At 41.4% G+C, this 17484-nt stretch overlaps 2 protein-coding genes across 6 annotated transcripts; one reads left to right on the top strand and one right to left on the bottom strand.

Annotated features, from left to right (window-relative positions):
* The first annotated feature begins 7740 nt into the window (after positions 1–7740).
* Positions 7741–14860, top strand: LOC135673852 (monosaccharide-sensing protein 2-like). 5 transcript variants are annotated; one of them, XR_010513467.1, is made up of 7 exons: positions 7741–8676; positions 8868–8989; positions 9367–9933; positions 10771–11717; positions 13515–13702; positions 13793–14278; positions 14612–14860. XR_010513467.1 is itself a non-coding variant. In XM_065183227.1 (6 exons), the coding sequence occupies exons 2-6, from the start codon at positions 8911–8913 to the stop codon at positions 14226–14228; spliced, it is 2217 nt and encodes a 738-aa protein (XP_065039299.1). In that variant the 5' UTR covers positions 7741–8676; positions 8868–8910; the 3' UTR covers positions 14229–14860. The 5 variants fall into 5 exon arrangements, 1 of the variants encoding a protein (XP_065039299.1); XR_010513468.1 differs by having other exon boundaries at positions 14557–14860; XR_010513466.1 differs by having other exon boundaries at positions 13793–14468.
* Positions 14861–15204: 344 nt separating this feature from the next.
* On the bottom strand, positions 15205–16542 carry LOC135673853 (probable E3 ubiquitin-protein ligase ATL45). The gene is made up of 2 exons (XM_065183228.1): positions 15886–16542; positions 15205–15677 (listed from the first exon to the last, which is right to left on the bottom strand). The coding sequence occupies exon 1, from the start codon at positions 16475–16477 to the stop codon at positions 15962–15964; it is 516 nt and encodes a 171-aa protein (XP_065039300.1). The 5' UTR covers positions 16478–16542; the 3' UTR covers positions 15205–15677; positions 15886–15961.
* Between the last annotated feature and the right edge of the window lie 942 nt (positions 16543–17484).

Genomic DNA, 17484 nt, shown 5'->3' with positions numbered 1-17484 from the left:
CAAACTGCAACTCCCATACATGGCCTCTACCATCATGTTGTAGGATTTGCATCGATTCTGTTCTCTTTAGCTTTCTTGGTAGCAACGTTCGCTTACTTGACCTTGTCCTCTGACTTGTCGGGCTCCCTTAAGCGAATATGGGCTCTAGAACAGTCCAGCTCTCCAATTGCTTCGATCATACCTCTGCATGATCAAGTTCCTCTCATGGGATTCACTAGTACTTGCATTCGAACTTTTCCCTTGGTGGAACACAGCCCTCATATGTTGATGACCAAGGCTTTCATCTGATACAAAATTTGATGCACGCATGGAAGACCTGCCTCTACGGTACCATGACTTTCACTCCTTGAATCCATAGCCCTTGTTGCCATCGTGTTGTTCACTGAAGTGGAGCTTCCAGTAGCTCTCGATCATACCTCCGTATGATCTAGTCTCTCACGGGACTATGTCGTGTGTATCGCATTGCCATGAACTTTCGAAGTTTTGGGTCCTTCCTCCATAAAATATTCATCGACTCTTCTTTCATTTAGTTGTCACTTCCAAGTAGATTTGCATCACTTCCGCTTTTGACTAGCATTCTATTGGGAAATAAAGCAGATAATCTACTCTCAATAGCACCAATCACCATTGGTGAGGATTTGACAACTATTGTCTTTCATTATCTTCGAAGGGTCTTTGAACCTATGCAACGCTCCTCTATTGGATAGAAAAGAGAATTAGGGTATTCGGTTTCGCCTATTCTCTCAAGAGTTGAGAAGGCAATAGTTACTTGACTTCGCTTGCCTCCTCAAGGGTTGTACTCCATGCATCGAGCTAGTTACTAACCTTCGCTTGCTCTTTGCTCACACTTTTGAAGCATTCGAAGTGTTTGCACTCCTTGCGTTGAGTTAGCTACTGTAATTTACCTTCTCGATGCCATCGAACTTCTGGAATGCAGGAAGTTTTCACCCCAACTTGGAGTAAGTCTATAATAGTTTTGGTCACCTCTGGGATTGTACTGTCTTCTCCATCAACCCGGTCACCTACTCCACTGAGTAGCAAAGGTATAACACCGCGTATTGCTTGCTTCATTCCTTGGTCATGCACTCTTACATGATCCGAAGTCGTTTACTTTCAACTATCTTGATGAGAAGCTCGTTGATACCGGTCTTACAAAGTTCCTTGGCCTTTGCCCTTCAGCCTTGTCTTGGTACTTGGAGTTTGCCTCTGCATGCTCCACCTTCTCGGCCCCTTTCACAACCAAGCGCTCTCCCTCTATGAGAGCAAGGGATCAATGACTTTCACGGAAGTCCCGCCTCTACGGTACTATGGCGCTGCCATGCCTATGGCCCTACTATCCGTCGCCTCACATCTGCATCCCTTTTCTTCACGATCAATAGATATGTCTTTGTGGCACTCCTCCGAGTCCACCTCCATTCTAATTGATGCTTGACTTTTGGGTAGCTAAGTCCCTTTGGACTCATCGTCGCTTCCTCGCCCCTTTCGACCCCTTGCTTCAACACCTTTGTGTTATCTAAGTAGCTCCCTTTGGTCGATGGAAAGACAGACTGCAACTCCTATGCATGGCCTCTGCCATCATGTTATAGGATTTGCACCAATTATGTTCTTCTTAGCTTCCTTGTAGCAACGTTCGCTTACTCGAACTTGTCCTTTGACTTATCGGGCTTCCTTAAGCGAATATGGGCTCTAGAGTAGTCCAACTCTCTAGTTGCTTCGATCATACCTATGCATGATCAAGTCCCTCCCATAGGACTCACTAGTACTTGCATTCGAACTTTTCCCTTAGTGGAACACAGCCCCCATATACTGATGACCAAAGCTTTCATTCGATGGAAAATTCGATGCACGCACGGAAGACCCACCTCTACGGTACTATGGCCTTCACTCCTTGAATCCATAGCCCTTCTTGCCATCGTGTTGTTCACCGAAGTGGAGCTTCCAGTAGCTCTCGATCATACCTTCGTATGATCTAGTCCCTCACGGGACTATGTTGTGTGTATCGCATTGCCACGAACTGTCGAAGTTTTGGGTCCTTCCTCCACAAAATGTTCATCGACTCTTCTTTTATTTAGTTATCACTTCCAAGTAAATTCACATCACTTCCACTTTCGATTGACATTCTATTGGAAATGAAGTGGATAATCTACTCTTAGTAGCACCGATCACCATTGGTGAGGATTTGACAACTATTGTCTTCCATTATCTTCGAAGGGTCTTTAAACCTATGCAATGCTCCTCTGTTGGATAGATAAGAGAATTGGGGTACACGGTTTCATCCATTCTCTTAAGAGTTGAGAAGGCAATGGTTACTTGACTTCGCCCACCTCCTCAAGGGTTGCACTCCATGCATCGAGCTGGTTACTAACCTTCGCCTACTCTTTGCTTATACTTCTGAAGCACTCGAAGTGTTTGCACTCATTGCGTCGAGTTAGCTACTTTGATTCACCTTCTCAATACCATCGAACTTTTGGAATGCAGAAAGTTTTCACTACAACTTGGAGTAAGTCTTTAATAGTTTTGGTCGCCTTTGGGATTATGCTGTCTTCTCCATCAACCCGGTTGCCTACTCCACTGAGTAGCAAAGGTACAGCACCGCGTACTACCTGCTTCTTTCCTTAGTCGTGCACTCTTGCATGACCCGAAGTCTTTCACTTTCAGCTATCTTAATGAGAAGCTCGTTAACACCAGTCTTACGAAGTTCCTTGGCCTCTGCCCTTCAACCTTGTCTTGGTACTTGGAGTTTGCCTCTACATGCTCCACCTCCTCAGCCCCTTTCACGACCAAGCGCTCTCCCTCCATGAGAGCAAGGGATCAATGACTTTCATGGAAGTCCCGCCTCTGCGGTTCTATGGCGCTGCCATGCCCATGGCCCTACTATCCATCGCCTCGCATCTATATCCCTTTTCTTCACGATCAGTAGATATGTCTATATGGCACTCCTCCGAGTCCACCTCCATTCTTACTAATGCTTGATTTTTAGGTAGCTAAGTCCCTCTAGACTCATCGTCGCTTCTTCGCCCCTTTCGACCCCCTGCTTCAACACCTCTGTATTATCCAAATAGCTCCCTTTGGTCGATAGAAAGATAGATTGTAATTCACATGCATGACCTCTGCCATCATGTTATAGGATTTGCACCGATTCTGTTCTCCTTAGCTTCTTTGGTAGCAACGTTTGCTTACTCGACCTTGTCCTCTGATTTGCCGGGCTCCCTTAAGTGAATATGGGTTCTAGAGCAGTCCAGTTCTCCAACTGTTTCGATCTTACCATTGCATGATCAAGTCTCTCCCATTGGACTCACTGGTACTTGCATTCGAACTTTTCCTTTGGTGGAACACAACCCCCATATGCTAATGGCCAAGGCTTTCATTCGATGCAAAATTCAATGCATGCACGGAAGACCCGCCTCTACGGTACCATAGCCTTTACTCTTTGAATCCATAGCCCTTCTTATCATCGTGTTGTTCACTGAAGTGGAGCTTCCAGTAGCTCTCGATCATACCTCCGTATGATCTAGTCCCTCACGGGACTATGTCATATGGATCACATTGCCACGAACTGTTCTACCACGATCTGCTGCACCATGTCACCTCCTTGTGACATCTCCATTGCATTCTGATCCTTTTGGGATGAACTCAAATTGTAATCCCTCCATGTGTGGCCTTTGCCAACACATCGCAGGGTCTCTTCCACCTTCGATTTTATTCGCTCCTTCGGCAATCGACCTTCATCCACCTGCTCTTGTGTCACACCTATATAAAGCACCGCTCTAGGATAGTCTGTCGCATAGTAGCTCTCGAAGTCCACCGACTTCGTTGAAATTAGTACATTATTTGTCTGGATCTTGGGCCTCTACCCCTACCGGCACAATCTCCGCTGTACACCGCTTCCTGCCTAGCAATTTGACTGGCAACACTGTGATATATTCTTCAAGAGTACCTGCCTCCGCACCCTCTTGTCCCGTGCCAAGGCCTTCTAAACCCAACTTCGCCTCCGCGAGTTGAGTCGCCTTAGTTCCTCCATCAAATGCTTCTCCGAGATAAGGTGCATATGCCCAGAAGCTCCATTCGTCTTTGGCACCATACAAGATAAGTCTGCTCTGTCAGAATGAAGGACCCATAGAACAATATGATCCTGCTCTTGCCTCTACAAGAGTTCATGTCCTTGACCTCTATCCAAGGAAAGCACTGTGCCTCCGCTCCATGTTCCATCTTCTATACTAGCTCCCTTCATGCAGTTTGGGTACTTCACCAAGTTACACCCAAGTTACTTTGCTCCTCGTTTTTGCATTGAGTTTATGGTGGCCCTCGCGCCCACCATTCCATGGGTTAGCCCTCTCTTGAGTCCGATCTCCATATCGACTCCAAATGTGTCTTCGTTTATGTTGCTTTGGGTTGTTCCCCTACTTGATCTCGTAATGCATCCACCAATGCATTCTCTCAAGCGAGATCATGTGACGACTTCTCACCGCTCGCTCGGTCCATTGAGCTTCGTGGAGTTATTATTTTTAAGGTACTCCTCCTCAACATGTGCGATCTGTTGCACGTGATCCTCTCTCTAGAGAACCAGGACCTATCCCTCCTAGATATTTGTCCCGTTGGAGCAACAACTCTCTTTGCTTCTTTCTCTTTGAAAGTTTCGGAGACCACCATCCCCTTCGGACTATTCCGATTTGCTGAACAAATTATGCATTGTTCTGCCTCCTACAAATGCACTTGCTAGATTGCGACTCCACATCAATACAACCCCCGCTGCACCACTCAAGGCCTAGCAACATGTTGAACTTGCTGCACACTTCGGCCTCCTACGGACGTATCCTTCACATGCCAAAGAGAAAGTTTCAATGCTCCATGGCGCCGAGTTTCGGTCGTCTTAGGATGGCCACGAATATTCCATCGTCCATATACAAGCTCATGCATAGTATCGAATTCTTTGAGTTAGCAATTCCCCTCACCTTTATGAGCTTTGCATAACTTTTTCGATCGCTGAGCAACTCATTCCACCTTGCATGGTCTCATCCTTTACCAAGTGCCTCGCTTGCCTTGAGTCAAGTATGGTTGTCAACGTTGAGCCATAGCTCAAATTCAGCCATCCCAACCTTTGTGCGCTCCGCATTCTTCCAAGCTTGCTTGTTCTCATAGTGCCTCTTGCGCGAAGGGTTGGCAAGTCCTCTGAATGCCAATCTCAGATGTCCGCTCCTCCGAGCGACTCTTTTTTTCTACATCTTCATGCCTATTTTCCCCCAAACGGTCGCGCGTGTGCTAACTACCCTCAACACAGCCCTACTAGGTCCTCACGTTTGCATGCCAAGTGTTTCTATGAGTGCTTATCCCACTTTGATACAATTTGTCACAGATTTAGCTGGTATTGCCTAAGTCATGCGGCACCCTTGCGTGTCAGTCCGCAAAAGTCAACTTCCTCGAAGCCTCCCATAGTTCCTTAGGACCTACAAAAGAGAAAATGGGTTAGAGAAAGCGCTTTACTTGGGATCCACAAGCAAACATTCCAGGAAACACTTCATAGACAATGCAAATTACAAACAGACTTTACAAGCTCTGAACAGTTGCACAACAAAGGGTCAAAATGGTCTATTACAGATCGAAAGTCTCTCACAAGTGTCCACATAATATAATCTTTATTTATAAGCCTAAAGCGGCTACCAAGCCCAACTAAAATAGAACTATTAAGCCTTCGACCATCCCTCTATATACTATATAAAATATGAACATACCAAAAGACACGAACATACATAAACATTATATCAAGCATCAACCTTATCCATGCCAATGCCTCATCCAAATTTGACTCACAATGGCAATTTCCTATCATTATCTTATTTATGTTAGAAGTTATCTACTTTTAAAGATGACAACTTCTACTACATATATAGTAAAAATTGTAACTAAATACACATATAAAACATAATAATCACGGTGGCAATTTTTACATAGTAAAAATTATCGACGAGCAAGTTAGAAAGAAAGGCGGCATGCAAGCGACGGGTGAATAGGTGTGGTTGGCGAGTGACAGTCGAGCGAGTGCGACGGACGAGCGAGTGCGATGGGTGAGCAAAGGTCAAGCAGATGCGGTACGCGAGTGAGTACGATGGGCGAGTAGGTGCGATGAGCGACATTCGAGTAGGTTGGAACGAGGAGAAGAAGAGAAAACGATTTGAAAAATTTATATAAAAATAATAATTTAAAATAATAAAAATATATTTGTATCTTTTCCATTGGTGGACGTATTGTCACGTGCGTTTTTTTTTTCATCGAGAAAGTTAATGATCGAAAAGAATTATGATTAAATATTTTACTTTAGTAAATATAAAAAATTAATATTATTTTTTAAAGTATAAAAATTAAAATATTAATCATAATTAACTATAAAGGATAATATATAATTATCCTAAATATTTAAGATGATGACATAAGTACCCATCACACTATAATACTACATCCACATCTGTCGTACTTACCATATAACTAACTACTTGTGCTTCATCTTCTTATTTTTCTATAAGAATAATAAGATACATGCTGACAAACCAATATGTTGTCATCTATCATTTTATTGCTACAAGAGCATCAAGCACGAATATTCAGCACCGAACCTCAATTTCCACACAAGAGGTCAACCTCTACGAGTGACTCTTGTTAATTAAGCTCACATGCATCATCATATGGATGGATGCATGCGATGATCTTGACGGATGCTGTCGAGGTGACCGAGATGTTTTTTTGGATGTTTAAAAGAGATATTTTGAGCTCGAGATGGCGACATTTCTATCCTAATATAGGACATAATTATGAGAACGGGATCGAACGTCGTCAGGGATCCAAGTCTTGGATCAAATCACAAATTTAATATTGTTTTTAAAAATAAATATAAAACATACAAGAATTATAATGTGAGTGAAAAAGATAATTTGTTACGAGCATATTATAAAAAGAGTAAATATGTTGTGGGGGAGGAGACTAATGAAAATAATAACATTTTCTTCTCCTTCGTCCTTACATCTATTTTTACCTAAAAACTGAAATATATTTTTACTAATAAATAACAACTAAGGATCATTTAGTCTTTTTAGACTCGATGACTGCACTTTTCGTAACTACGAAATGGAGTAAGATAGAACTCCAACCTTCTTATCTTTTTATTTTTTTATTTTTTTATCTTAACAACATGATTCGATTAATTTTTTGCCATCGAGGTGTTTCCTATGGAAGCCTATTTTGAAACATATAAAAAAAAAGCAAAATACCAAATTACATGTGATTTGATTTTATCATATTTCTTTCTGACGATTTAAGAAAAGATTTAGTATTACCACTTTTTTCTAAAGATCCATGCACCAGTTTGCCTCAGTACCCGCGCAATGATTGGTTGAACGTAAGTGGGGTAGTGGGTGGCTATCCCCATCGCTGTCAAGGTAGAGTTGGGGATAATTGTTTAATGCGTATTTTACTTTTTTTTGGCACTCAATATTACATGCAGTCCTAGATATTCAAAATCTGCATAATAACATGCAGAAGAAACAAAAACATGAACTAAATTTTATTTGATATTTGAAAATTCAGAATTACTTTTTTTTTTTGTGGTGTTGGATTGATTTACAAAATAATTATGATATATATATATATATTTATTATGTATGCAGAGAGAAATAAAAGAAAAATAAGAGAAAAAAAGGTTTTATTTTTTCTTTGGTTTATATAAAAGGAAGAAGGGATCAAGCGCCTCTTCCGTAGCCTTCGGCATCCAAATCTCTATTGCGTTCCTCTCCTCCTCTTCTTCCCTTCTACGCCAGGTGGGTTTGAAGGAACCCGGCCTTTTCCCATGTTTAGGCTTCAAAAAGCAACCGAAAGCGGGGCATATTAGGCCTTCCGCCCATTCATTCGCTCGGGTTGTCGGGGGAGCGGAAGGATTTAGGGATGACAGATCGGTATCGGCTGTCATTGGAGCCAATGGTACTTCCTTTCTAGCGTTTGCTTTCCTTTCTTGCTCTTCCCATTGCTAGAAATCTCTCAAGTTTTGGAGCATAAAAGAGCAGACAAATCGACGAGCGCGATCTACCCTGCGTCATCAGGAGTTTCTGGAATCTGGAAATTTGGTAGTCGTCAGAGATGAAAGCTTCTGGCTCTTCCAGCTCAAAGATCTGTTCTTGGGGTGATTTCTTGCCTTTCTAGGGTGAGCCTCAGTGTTTTCCGGCGGAAAGTTACGATCTTGGCGGGTTTCTCTGCGGAAAATTCTGCAAATTTTAGTTATATACCGGTTTTCTGACGCACTCAGGAGATCACTGCACTGGTGTTCTTCGATTTTTTCCTTTTTTCTGAATGCTTTATTAAAGCTCAGTCCGCAATAGAGAAGAGGAGACTATGTGTTCGGTGAAATTTCTGAGGGGTACCGGAGGCACTTTTCTTGCTGTTGTTTAGCTCTGTTGCTTTTGGCTTTTTTCTATTCCGCCAAAGAAGGATACCTCTCCGTTCTGTGAACTTGGTCCCTAGGTGAAGATTCCCCTCCTAAGGAGTGAGCCTGGAGGCATCTAGTCTGGTGTCGTCCGTCTGATCTGGTGCCACTCCTCGGGGTTAACTCATGGAAGTGGCTTGTTGTGGCCATCATGTTTGCCATTTTTGAATCCTTGGCCCATCCACCAACAGATCTTGGTTTTCCTTGAAAGGGTATGAAGATTCACTAAATTTTGATTCAGTGCTTCAAATTCTATTTGATTTGGTCGGTCTCAGTTCAAGAACTTGCAACATCTGTCTTTTGATGAATATCTAAATCTTTTAGTAACTGCATAAGCTTACTTAGGATTTAACTTTTGTTTGGTTTTTGTCAAGAAATCTGATATGAGATTCTCCTATTTTAGGTTCCTTCATTTGTTTAGCTGCATTCTTGTCGCATAGGAGAAGATGCGGGGTGCTGTCCTTGTTGCGATTGCTGCCTCAATTGGTAACCTTTTGCAGGGGTGGGACAATGCTACCATTGCAGGTAAACTTGTACTTGTGACCATTGTCTTTGGCTTGTTTGATAGTAATTCTCAGCTAGTATTTAAAAAAAAATTAGACGTGATTCAGCCATTCATGGCTGGGATACGATCTTGTTCTTCATTTAAGCACTTCAAAATTCTAAAGGTGGGTTACCCAGCTGAACCGTTCCCAGTTGATAATTTTTCTTGCAGCTGCTGTTCCTGTATTCTTGAAGAATTGTATATCTCTCGTAGATAATAATGTCAAAGTCAGCCATTATTGGGCATAACACACTGCACGATGCACATTACTCTCAACATGACATGATTCTTGCTAATGTTGGTCAACTGTTTCTATTACTATAACTTTTTATTTAAATTTTTATTGATGCTTATTCAGGTTCTATACTGTACATCAAAAAGGAATTTAAATTGGATTCTAAGCCTACCATAGAGGGACTAATAGTTGCTATGTCGCTTATCGGGGCTACTATCATCACAACATTTTCTGGTCCAGTATCAGACTGGGTTGGCAGACGGCCAATGCTAATCATCTCATCAATTCTCTATTTTCTTAGTGGTCTAGTGATGTTGTGGTCGCCCAATGTCTATGTCCTACTATTGGCGAGGCTAATTGATGGATTCGGGATTGGTCTAGCAGTCACACTCGTTCCCGTATATATTTCTGAGACGGCTCCACCAGAGATAAGGGGATCATTGAATACCCTCCCACAGTTCAGTGGCTCTGGAGGAATGTTTATATCATATTGTATGGTTTTTGCAATGTCACTAATGGTGAACTCGGACTGGAGAGTGATGCTGGGAGTTCTCTCTATCCCTTCCCTCCTTTATTTTGCACTAACCATTTTCTTTTTGCCGGAATCTCCAAGATGGCTTGTAAGCAAAGGAAGAATGGTTGAGGCCAAACAGGTTTTGCAGAGATTGCGGGGAAGGGAAGATGTCTCTGGTAAATGTTGCCTCAAAATGCTACTAAATTCATTTTAGTTAAAACTAGTTATATCCTTTATTAAGTTGTAGCAGTTGTAATAGTTAAATTTTTGTACATGAAATGTTTATATGCTGGTTGTTTGGCCAAGTGGATATGCAAGATAAATTTGTTGTGTATCTTATTGAGTGTTTTGAACAGCGATGGAAATTTTGATAGTCAGTTAGTTAAATAAAGGTGTGTAATTGGCATTACCAAAGAGTTCAGTACTAGTAATATATTACAACAATCATGTGTTGATTTTTCTCATGCATAGTCTCATAAACTCTGTATTTGTTATGAGTTCCACTTTTGAGCATCCGTGTGTCATTGATGTTATATGATAGTGTAGCTATATCATTCTTCTTTTTCATGTCAGAACACTGTGTATATATTTATGGATGTTCACATTTACGTGCTTCTTTGACAAGAATGATCGTTCAAAACAAAATAATATTTCTTAGGTTGCATGTTCTCTTTGTGCTTATTCTTGTATCATTAGGCAAATCTACTTGAGACCTCTAATGTCAGAGAGAATTACTATGGCCAAATTTTTTGGGTTTCTTTCCATCTTGTATATCTTTTTATTGTTATTAGTTGAATTGTTCTAATTTTCTTTATGTTACTTTAGAAAAATCTACTGATTCTTTTACCATAATGTAACTAAATCTGCTTATTCTAGCACTATCGATCTCACATTAACTTATTGTTTAATAATTTATTCCTGGTAGTTTGTGATCTTGGTTTTTGGGACAAACAAAATGGATGTGTGAAAAAGTCTAAGATATGATTTTTCCATTTTTCTTTTTAAATATACAGGAGAAATGGCTCTTCTTGTTGAGGGTTTGGGAGTAGGTGGTGAGACTTCCATTGAAGAGTACGTAATTGGACCGGCTAATGAGCTCACTGATGACCAGGGGGCAACTGCTGATAAGGACCGTATCACATTGTATGGGCCTGAGGAAGGCCTTTCATGGGTTGCCCGGCCTGTCAAAGGCCAAAGTTCCCTTGCTCTTGTATCTCGCCGTGGTAGCATGGAAAATCAGCGTGGTGTGCCGTTAATGGATCCTCTGGTTACCCTATTTGGAAGTGTCCATGAAAAATTACCTGAGATGGGTAGCATGCGAAGCACATTGTTTCCTAATTTCGGAAGCATGTTTAGTGTGGCAGATCAGCAACACAAAACCGAGCAGTGGGATGAGGAGAGTCTTCAACAGGAGGGTGAAGGTTATGCATCTGATGCTGGAGGAGGTGATTCTGATGACAATTTACAAAGTCCATTGCTTTCTCGCCAAACAACAAACGTGGAAGTGAAGGATATTGGCCAACAGCATGGAAGTATTATGAGCATGAGGAGAAATAGCAGTCTTATGCAGAATGGAGGAGAGGCAGTTAGTAGTATGGGTATTGGTGGGGGTTGGCAATTGGCATGGAAATGGTCTGAGAGAGAAGGTGCAGATGGGAAAAAGGAAGGTGGGTTTAAAAGAATATATTTACACCAAGAGGGTATTCCTGGGTCGAGGAGGGGTTCCCTTGTTTCCCTTCCAGGAGTTGATATTCCTGAAGAAGGTGAATTTGTTCAGGCTGCTGCTTTGGTTAGCCAACCTGCTCTGTTCTATAAGGAGCTTATGGATCAGCACCCTGTGGGGCCCGCCATGCTTCATCCATCAGAAGCAGCTGCTAAAGGGCCAAATTGGCAAGATCTTTTTGAACCTGGTGTGAGACATGCTTTACTTGTTGGAGTTGGGATCCAGATACTTCAGCAGGTTAATTTTACTAAATGCAATGAAAGATCATGATGCTGCTTAAATGTCTTCTCATGTTATTTATTTCTTATAGAAATGGACTTTGGTAAACTATGTTTGTGATCTACATTTACACTAGTAACATTCTGGTGTAGTGTCCAAAACGTGTTCATATACGAGGTACTCTGCATAGGCCTGTATTGCTACAGTATGCTGTAATTGTATATGTACATTCTAGCATACATATGCAGTTTGTGTGAGCATGAAAATATGATCGCATGTGTTTTAGTTTTTCCTTATTAGCAATTTTCTATTATTGAGGAAAGAAATTATTTCAGTACTACCATATGTAGTTTATTGTGACATCCACTCAATTATACTTTTACTTTTATAAACTTATCATTTAAAAAAACCCATAAATAAAAATAAATATCATCCTATAAAATTTTATTTGGTCTCAACATCTATTTACCTATTAATGGTTCAAACTTTTTTGTATGACATTTTAATTGAATTGTCTGTGTGGAAGCTTCTGTATCAGTATATGTGTTATGCAGTAGCTTGATCATTTGCCCAACCATGGATGCTTTCTAAAACATTATTCTGATGTTTGATGTTTGCATATTGAAAGAGTGACTGTTGATAGTGTAAAAGGTTACCTGCTACCAGAAAAAAGCCATATCTGAGGCTCGTTAACTTTATTTTAAGGAGGCTTAAATCTGGTTAAGTTAAATTGGATGAGAGTAATAGCTGAATTTTGTTGTCAGATGTACATAAGTGTTCTTGAGTTTTCTTCTCGCTTTTTTCCCCTAGCTACTCTATTGTTGTTCTGCTCAAGGTGCCATCTTCTGCATCCAAGTGTTATGCCACTCCCTTATGTTCAGTTTGTTGCTCCTATAAAGTCCGAACTTCAAATCTACCAGCTTAAAATTGAGTTTTGAAATTAAATAGTTATCTTCTACTTTTACTTAGGAATTCTGTAGCTGTATCTGCTCTGGCTTCCTTAGTCTCATGTTGTTAGGTCAATCTACAAAATTTTCAAGGATATACTTCCTTTTGATTGCTTCTGGTTTTCCTGGCTTAATTTTCTTTGCCTGTCTCCTGGAGCATCTTTATACTCCTTTGAAGAATGTCTTTATATTCTCCTTTGATTGCTTCACTTTCTTTACCTAATGCAGTATCGATCATGATCTTATGTTACATGCAGTTTATAAAGTCTGACATCCTTCAGGCTTTTATGCAATCTTGAATTCACAATTAATCTTTCTGATGCACTATCCAGAAACTTGCATAGATTGCTCTGAGCTCATTGTAATTTGCAAAAAGGAAGACAATATATTCCGTAGTTATGTTATAGGTTTCCTTGCCAGAACCTGGAAGCCCTGCACTACCGTTTATGCTCTTATTCCATTCTCTAATTTTATAGCATAATCTGATCCAAACTTTGGTCTCAGTGAACTTTTTGAGACTAAGTATATAGTTCCTCATACAAAACTCATAGAAAATCTTCTAGGGCTTTAATGATTATTATTGTTGTACCTGAGGTTCATGGATTTTTCTCGTACCTAAAGTTGCTTTGAGCTGGCAACTTCTGCTTCTGTTTTAAATTTTAATTAATCGATTATGGTAGATAATATGTTTTGATACTTGTTAACTGTCTCTCACTATTAGATGACAATCAAGATCTATTGCTTCTTGTGCCTATAATTAGACTTCTATGTTTATCTATCCATTAGTTCTCTTCTGAGAAGTAGCATCATATTCACCTCTATATTGTTCTAGATGATGTCATTCTAACCTATTTCATTACTCCTGCAGTTTGCTGGCATAAATGGGGTTCTCTACTACACTCCTCAGATACTTGAGCAAGCTGGTGTTGAAGTTTTACTAGCAAATATTGGGATTGGCTCGGCTTCAGCATCTATCCTCATTAGTGCTCTCACAACTTTGTTGATGCTTCCAAGTATTGGTCTTGCCATGAGGCTCATGGATATCTCAGGAAGAAGGTAAGTCACTTTCTTCCTTAGGGCAAAATTCACTCCCCTTTATACAATAGGTTAAGCAAGAACCCCTTTGCTCAATCTCCAAACTTGCAGGTTCCTTCTGCTGTCCACAATCCCTGTCTTGATATCTTCACTGGTTGTCTTGGTTGTGGCTAACCTTGTGGACATGGGAACTGTGGTTCATGCCGTGCTCTCGACTGTCAGTGTTGTCATCTATTTCTGCTGCTTTGTCATGGGATTCGGCCCAATTCCCAATATTCTTTGTGCCGAGATCTTCCCAACTCGGGTCCGTGGTGTGTGCATAGCCATCTGTGCCCTCACGTTCTGGATTGGTGACATCATTGTCACATACACACTTCCTGTTATGCTCAATTCTATTGGCCTTGCCGGTGTCTTTGGAATATATGCAGTTGTGTGCACCATAGCTTTGGTATTTGTGTTCTTGAAAGTTCCTGAAACAAAGGGCATGCCACTTGAGGTCATCACGGAGATCTTTGCCGTTGGGGCAAAACAAGCTGCAATAGATTGATTTCTTTTACTTATTTGGATGAGGGACTACAATTATCATTTGATCTCTAGGTAATGTTCTTCTCTGGTCAAAGATCAAAATTGAAGTTTAAGATGGTTAGAGAGAATAGGATTGGGATGAGATGAAAATGGAATGGGAACTGAGCATGAATAAGGGACTAGAGCATATTAACAAGCTATTAAAGGTCACTACTATCAATTGCTTATATTCAGCAAATGTATGTCTTCGATTCAATGATCTGTGAGCATCAATCTTTCTTTTCTTGAATTTCATTCTATATGGTGTTTGATGGAGTTAGTATAACTACTGCATGAAATGCATTTGGCAGCTCTGAAGTTCTTAGTCTTGGAGGTCACAATTCAAGCATGTTTTCCTTGTTCTAGGCACTGGAGTCATCAACACTTGGATATGTCAGCACTGAGGGGATCATTGAAGGACACAGGAAAACTTGTCAGTGAGTTTGGAACTCTTAAGGCTAAGGCATCAGGCAGAAAAAAAGAAATTTTATGCATTTGATCCATGTTAAGATTTATTTACAATGACTTTGGCTTTCTTTCTTCATGTTGTCTCTTCCTAAAACTCTGAAAATTATAGCTTCTTATTTGGTATGGGTTGCAAAATTTTTAACTGAAGTTGGTCATATCTTCTGCTTGTGATGATATGCATCAATGTTTGATGGCTGCTAAAGAAGTTTTGGATCCAATTGTATCACATTACATTTTATCTGTAGAATTCGGCATTTGTGCCATCCTTTCTTTTAGGCACTTTTTTTTTTCAAGATAAATGGATTGCATTCGATATTTTACTTAGATTTATTCAGTTTTATTAATCTGACCTGTTTTAGCTGCCAGCAACTAATTCATGTAAATTTTTGTCGACAGTTCACTTACCACTCATTTTTTGTTTTTTGGGTTTTTCGAACTTTTCAGAGTTTAAGCTTTTGATGATCAAACAATCACTTATGTATGCCATACAATCACTAATGTGTTACGAACTATATTAGTAGGGTAAAACCTTCAACTGTCATATACTTCCCCAGCACTACTGCTACGGTAACTAGTCATCTTGACAGCATAGATCAGCAGCACTTTCCAACGCCTTTGGACAGAAAGAGGTATGTGATCTGATAAAAGATGGAAAGATCCTAAGCAGTGGATGTAACAGAATCAAGTTTCAAAGATGGAGTTGTTAGCCATTCTCCAGTGAAGGCAGAGAGTCGCAGCTGAACCAACTGTTGCTGATGGCTCACAGTGTGTTGGGTGGGGGAGACGACAACATCTTTTAACACTTTGTGCTGCCCTTTAACTAATCCCACCAAACTACCGTAATCTTTGGGTAAATCCAACAAGAAATATATCCCGTAGAAGTGTCTGTTTGGGTTAGGGGGATGACCAGTGTCCATCAGCTGTCTTGCAGTTGTCGAGGACAACTATTATAAGAGAGTAGAATCTGAACAAGATAACAAATATTATCCATAAATCTGACTTTTAACTTTTAGATTATCTAATTTGACTATATCTTGTCATGTGATCATCTTCATCAAATAGGAGCAAAAGAAAAAAAAAAATTCTGGTGTTTTATACGATATTTATTGTACTTTTGAGAATCACAAATCCACAGCTCAACAAGATCTAAGAATGGAAAATAAGGGTCTCACTTTGGTTTGGTCTCATGAAGATGCGTAGAAAAGAGGGAGCTAAAGATGCCACTTTTGAGGGAGGAACCTGTGGGCGTCACCGTCCTCCCTCGCCTCCGCGCCCCGCCGCGGAGACCGACACGGGCGCCGCAGCTTCGACGGATCCCTCGCGGCACCCCTGGAACAGGGAGGGCGGCGCGGCGACGACAAGCACCCGTCGGCACGACGGACAACTGGAGTGGGAACCGAGCCATGCGTCGACACAACCGGCGTGGAACCCGTGCCCGCACTGCGGCAGCACCCGGAGCTGCTCGCCCTCCTCGAACTCCGCCAGGCAGATCGGGCACTCCGCCGGCTCCTCTCCGCCAGCGGCGCCGCCGTACGAGACCTTGGGCAGCTGCCGCAGGGCCGTCCTCTTGAGGCCCTTGTCAGGCGGCGCCCGTGGGCCTCCACCGCCGAGGGAGCGCCAGGGACAGGCACAGCAGCGCGCAACGAGGGCGAGACCCACGGCGCTGACCGCGGCGCAGAGCAGCGCGGCAAGGATCACCACCACGTTGGTGTGCGTCTCCGGCGGCGGGGCTGACGTCGTGAGAAATCTGGCGGCCGGAGGCATTGGCTCGTCGAAGAACGGAGATGGGAGGGCAGGAGTTGTGCTCGGGAGGTGGGCTCAATAAAATGGGAAAAGATGTCCATGTGAACGTACAACGGGACCCGCAAGGCATTTGGTGACATGTAGGCGGCTGTGTTAGAACTAAATATAATAATTTTATTACTCCATAAAACGCAAACAAAAAAACACATACTCTATAATAATCATCATTCGGTAAAGAAATTAAAAATATGACCAGTTAAGCCGTGTAAGACAGCTTATCGTAAGGATGATGCTGTGGTTACAGTTATATCCACTGCTTCAATCAGGGAAGCTGATGGATTCTCTGCTCGACTTACCCATTCAACGAATGTGTTCTTGGGAGTAATTGACATGCCTTGGAAAACAGGGATGCATGCACCTTCGAGCACTGTGACGACGAACCAAGTAAAGGACGAGTGAGTGCAGAAGTTTTAGCACCTTCGTTTGTCAGCTTCCACGGGAAAGTAACGGAACACATGGTTTCTAACAACGCGACAGGGCCGTGAGAACCAAGTGTCACATAGAAGGCCACATCTCAGAGCACGAGAACCAATTGCATTCTCCTTCAAGACCTCTCGATGATACAAATTTGTGTCTTGCATTCTGTGAAGTAGAAAGACGAGGGAGAAGCTTGTTGATCTCAAAACAACAATGTCATTACTGTGTGCTCTGTAATCATCCGATATATATATATGATTGAAAATTTATCAACGATTGATAATGTTATTGTCACACAAGACCCATATCATCCTCCCTTTGTATAGTGTATGAGAGTCATAATAAAAAAAATATAAATTTTCTCTTCGTTCATTATGATTATGATAAGGAAGAAACATAAACTTCCTTCTGGCTCCTCCTTTATGATAAAAGAAGATAACAAGTACAACTTCTTGAAGAGATTACTCTAACCCACATTTGAGATATCAAATTACTAATTTGAATGTCGGAGGGATCTCGGGAAACTCCACCCGACCTTGGTCTTCATGTAG

This window comes from Musa acuminata, chromosome BXJ1-5 (assembly GCF_036884655.1).
Source record: "Musa acuminata AAA Group cultivar baxijiao chromosome BXJ1-5, Cavendish_Baxijiao_AAA, whole genome shotgun sequence".
Lineage (NCBI taxonomy): Eukaryota > Viridiplantae > Streptophyta > Magnoliopsida > Zingiberales > Musaceae > Musa > Musa acuminata.
The sequence above is the reverse complement of the archived record's forward strand: the minus strand, read 5'-3'. Positions and strand labels throughout refer to the sequence as shown.

Bases quoted from the DNA above. Each gene is read 5' to 3' on its own strand.
- LOC135673852 (XM_065183227.1), top strand. From the start codon at position 8,911: ATGCGGGGTGCTGTCCTTGTTGCGATTGCTGCCTCAATTGGTAACCTT. The intron at 11,718-13,514 runs GTTAATTTTACT...TTACTCCTGCAG, and splicing joins GGATCCAGATACTTCAGCAG to TTTGCTGGCATAAATGGGGT. The intron at 13,703-13,792 runs GTAAGTCACTTT...CCAAACTTGCAG, and splicing joins ATGGATATCTCAGGAAGAAG to GTTCCTTCTGCTGTCCACAA.
- LOC135673853 (XM_065183228.1), bottom strand. From the start codon at position 16,477: ATGCCTCCGGCCGCCAGATTTCTCACGACGTCAGCCCCGCCGCCGGAG.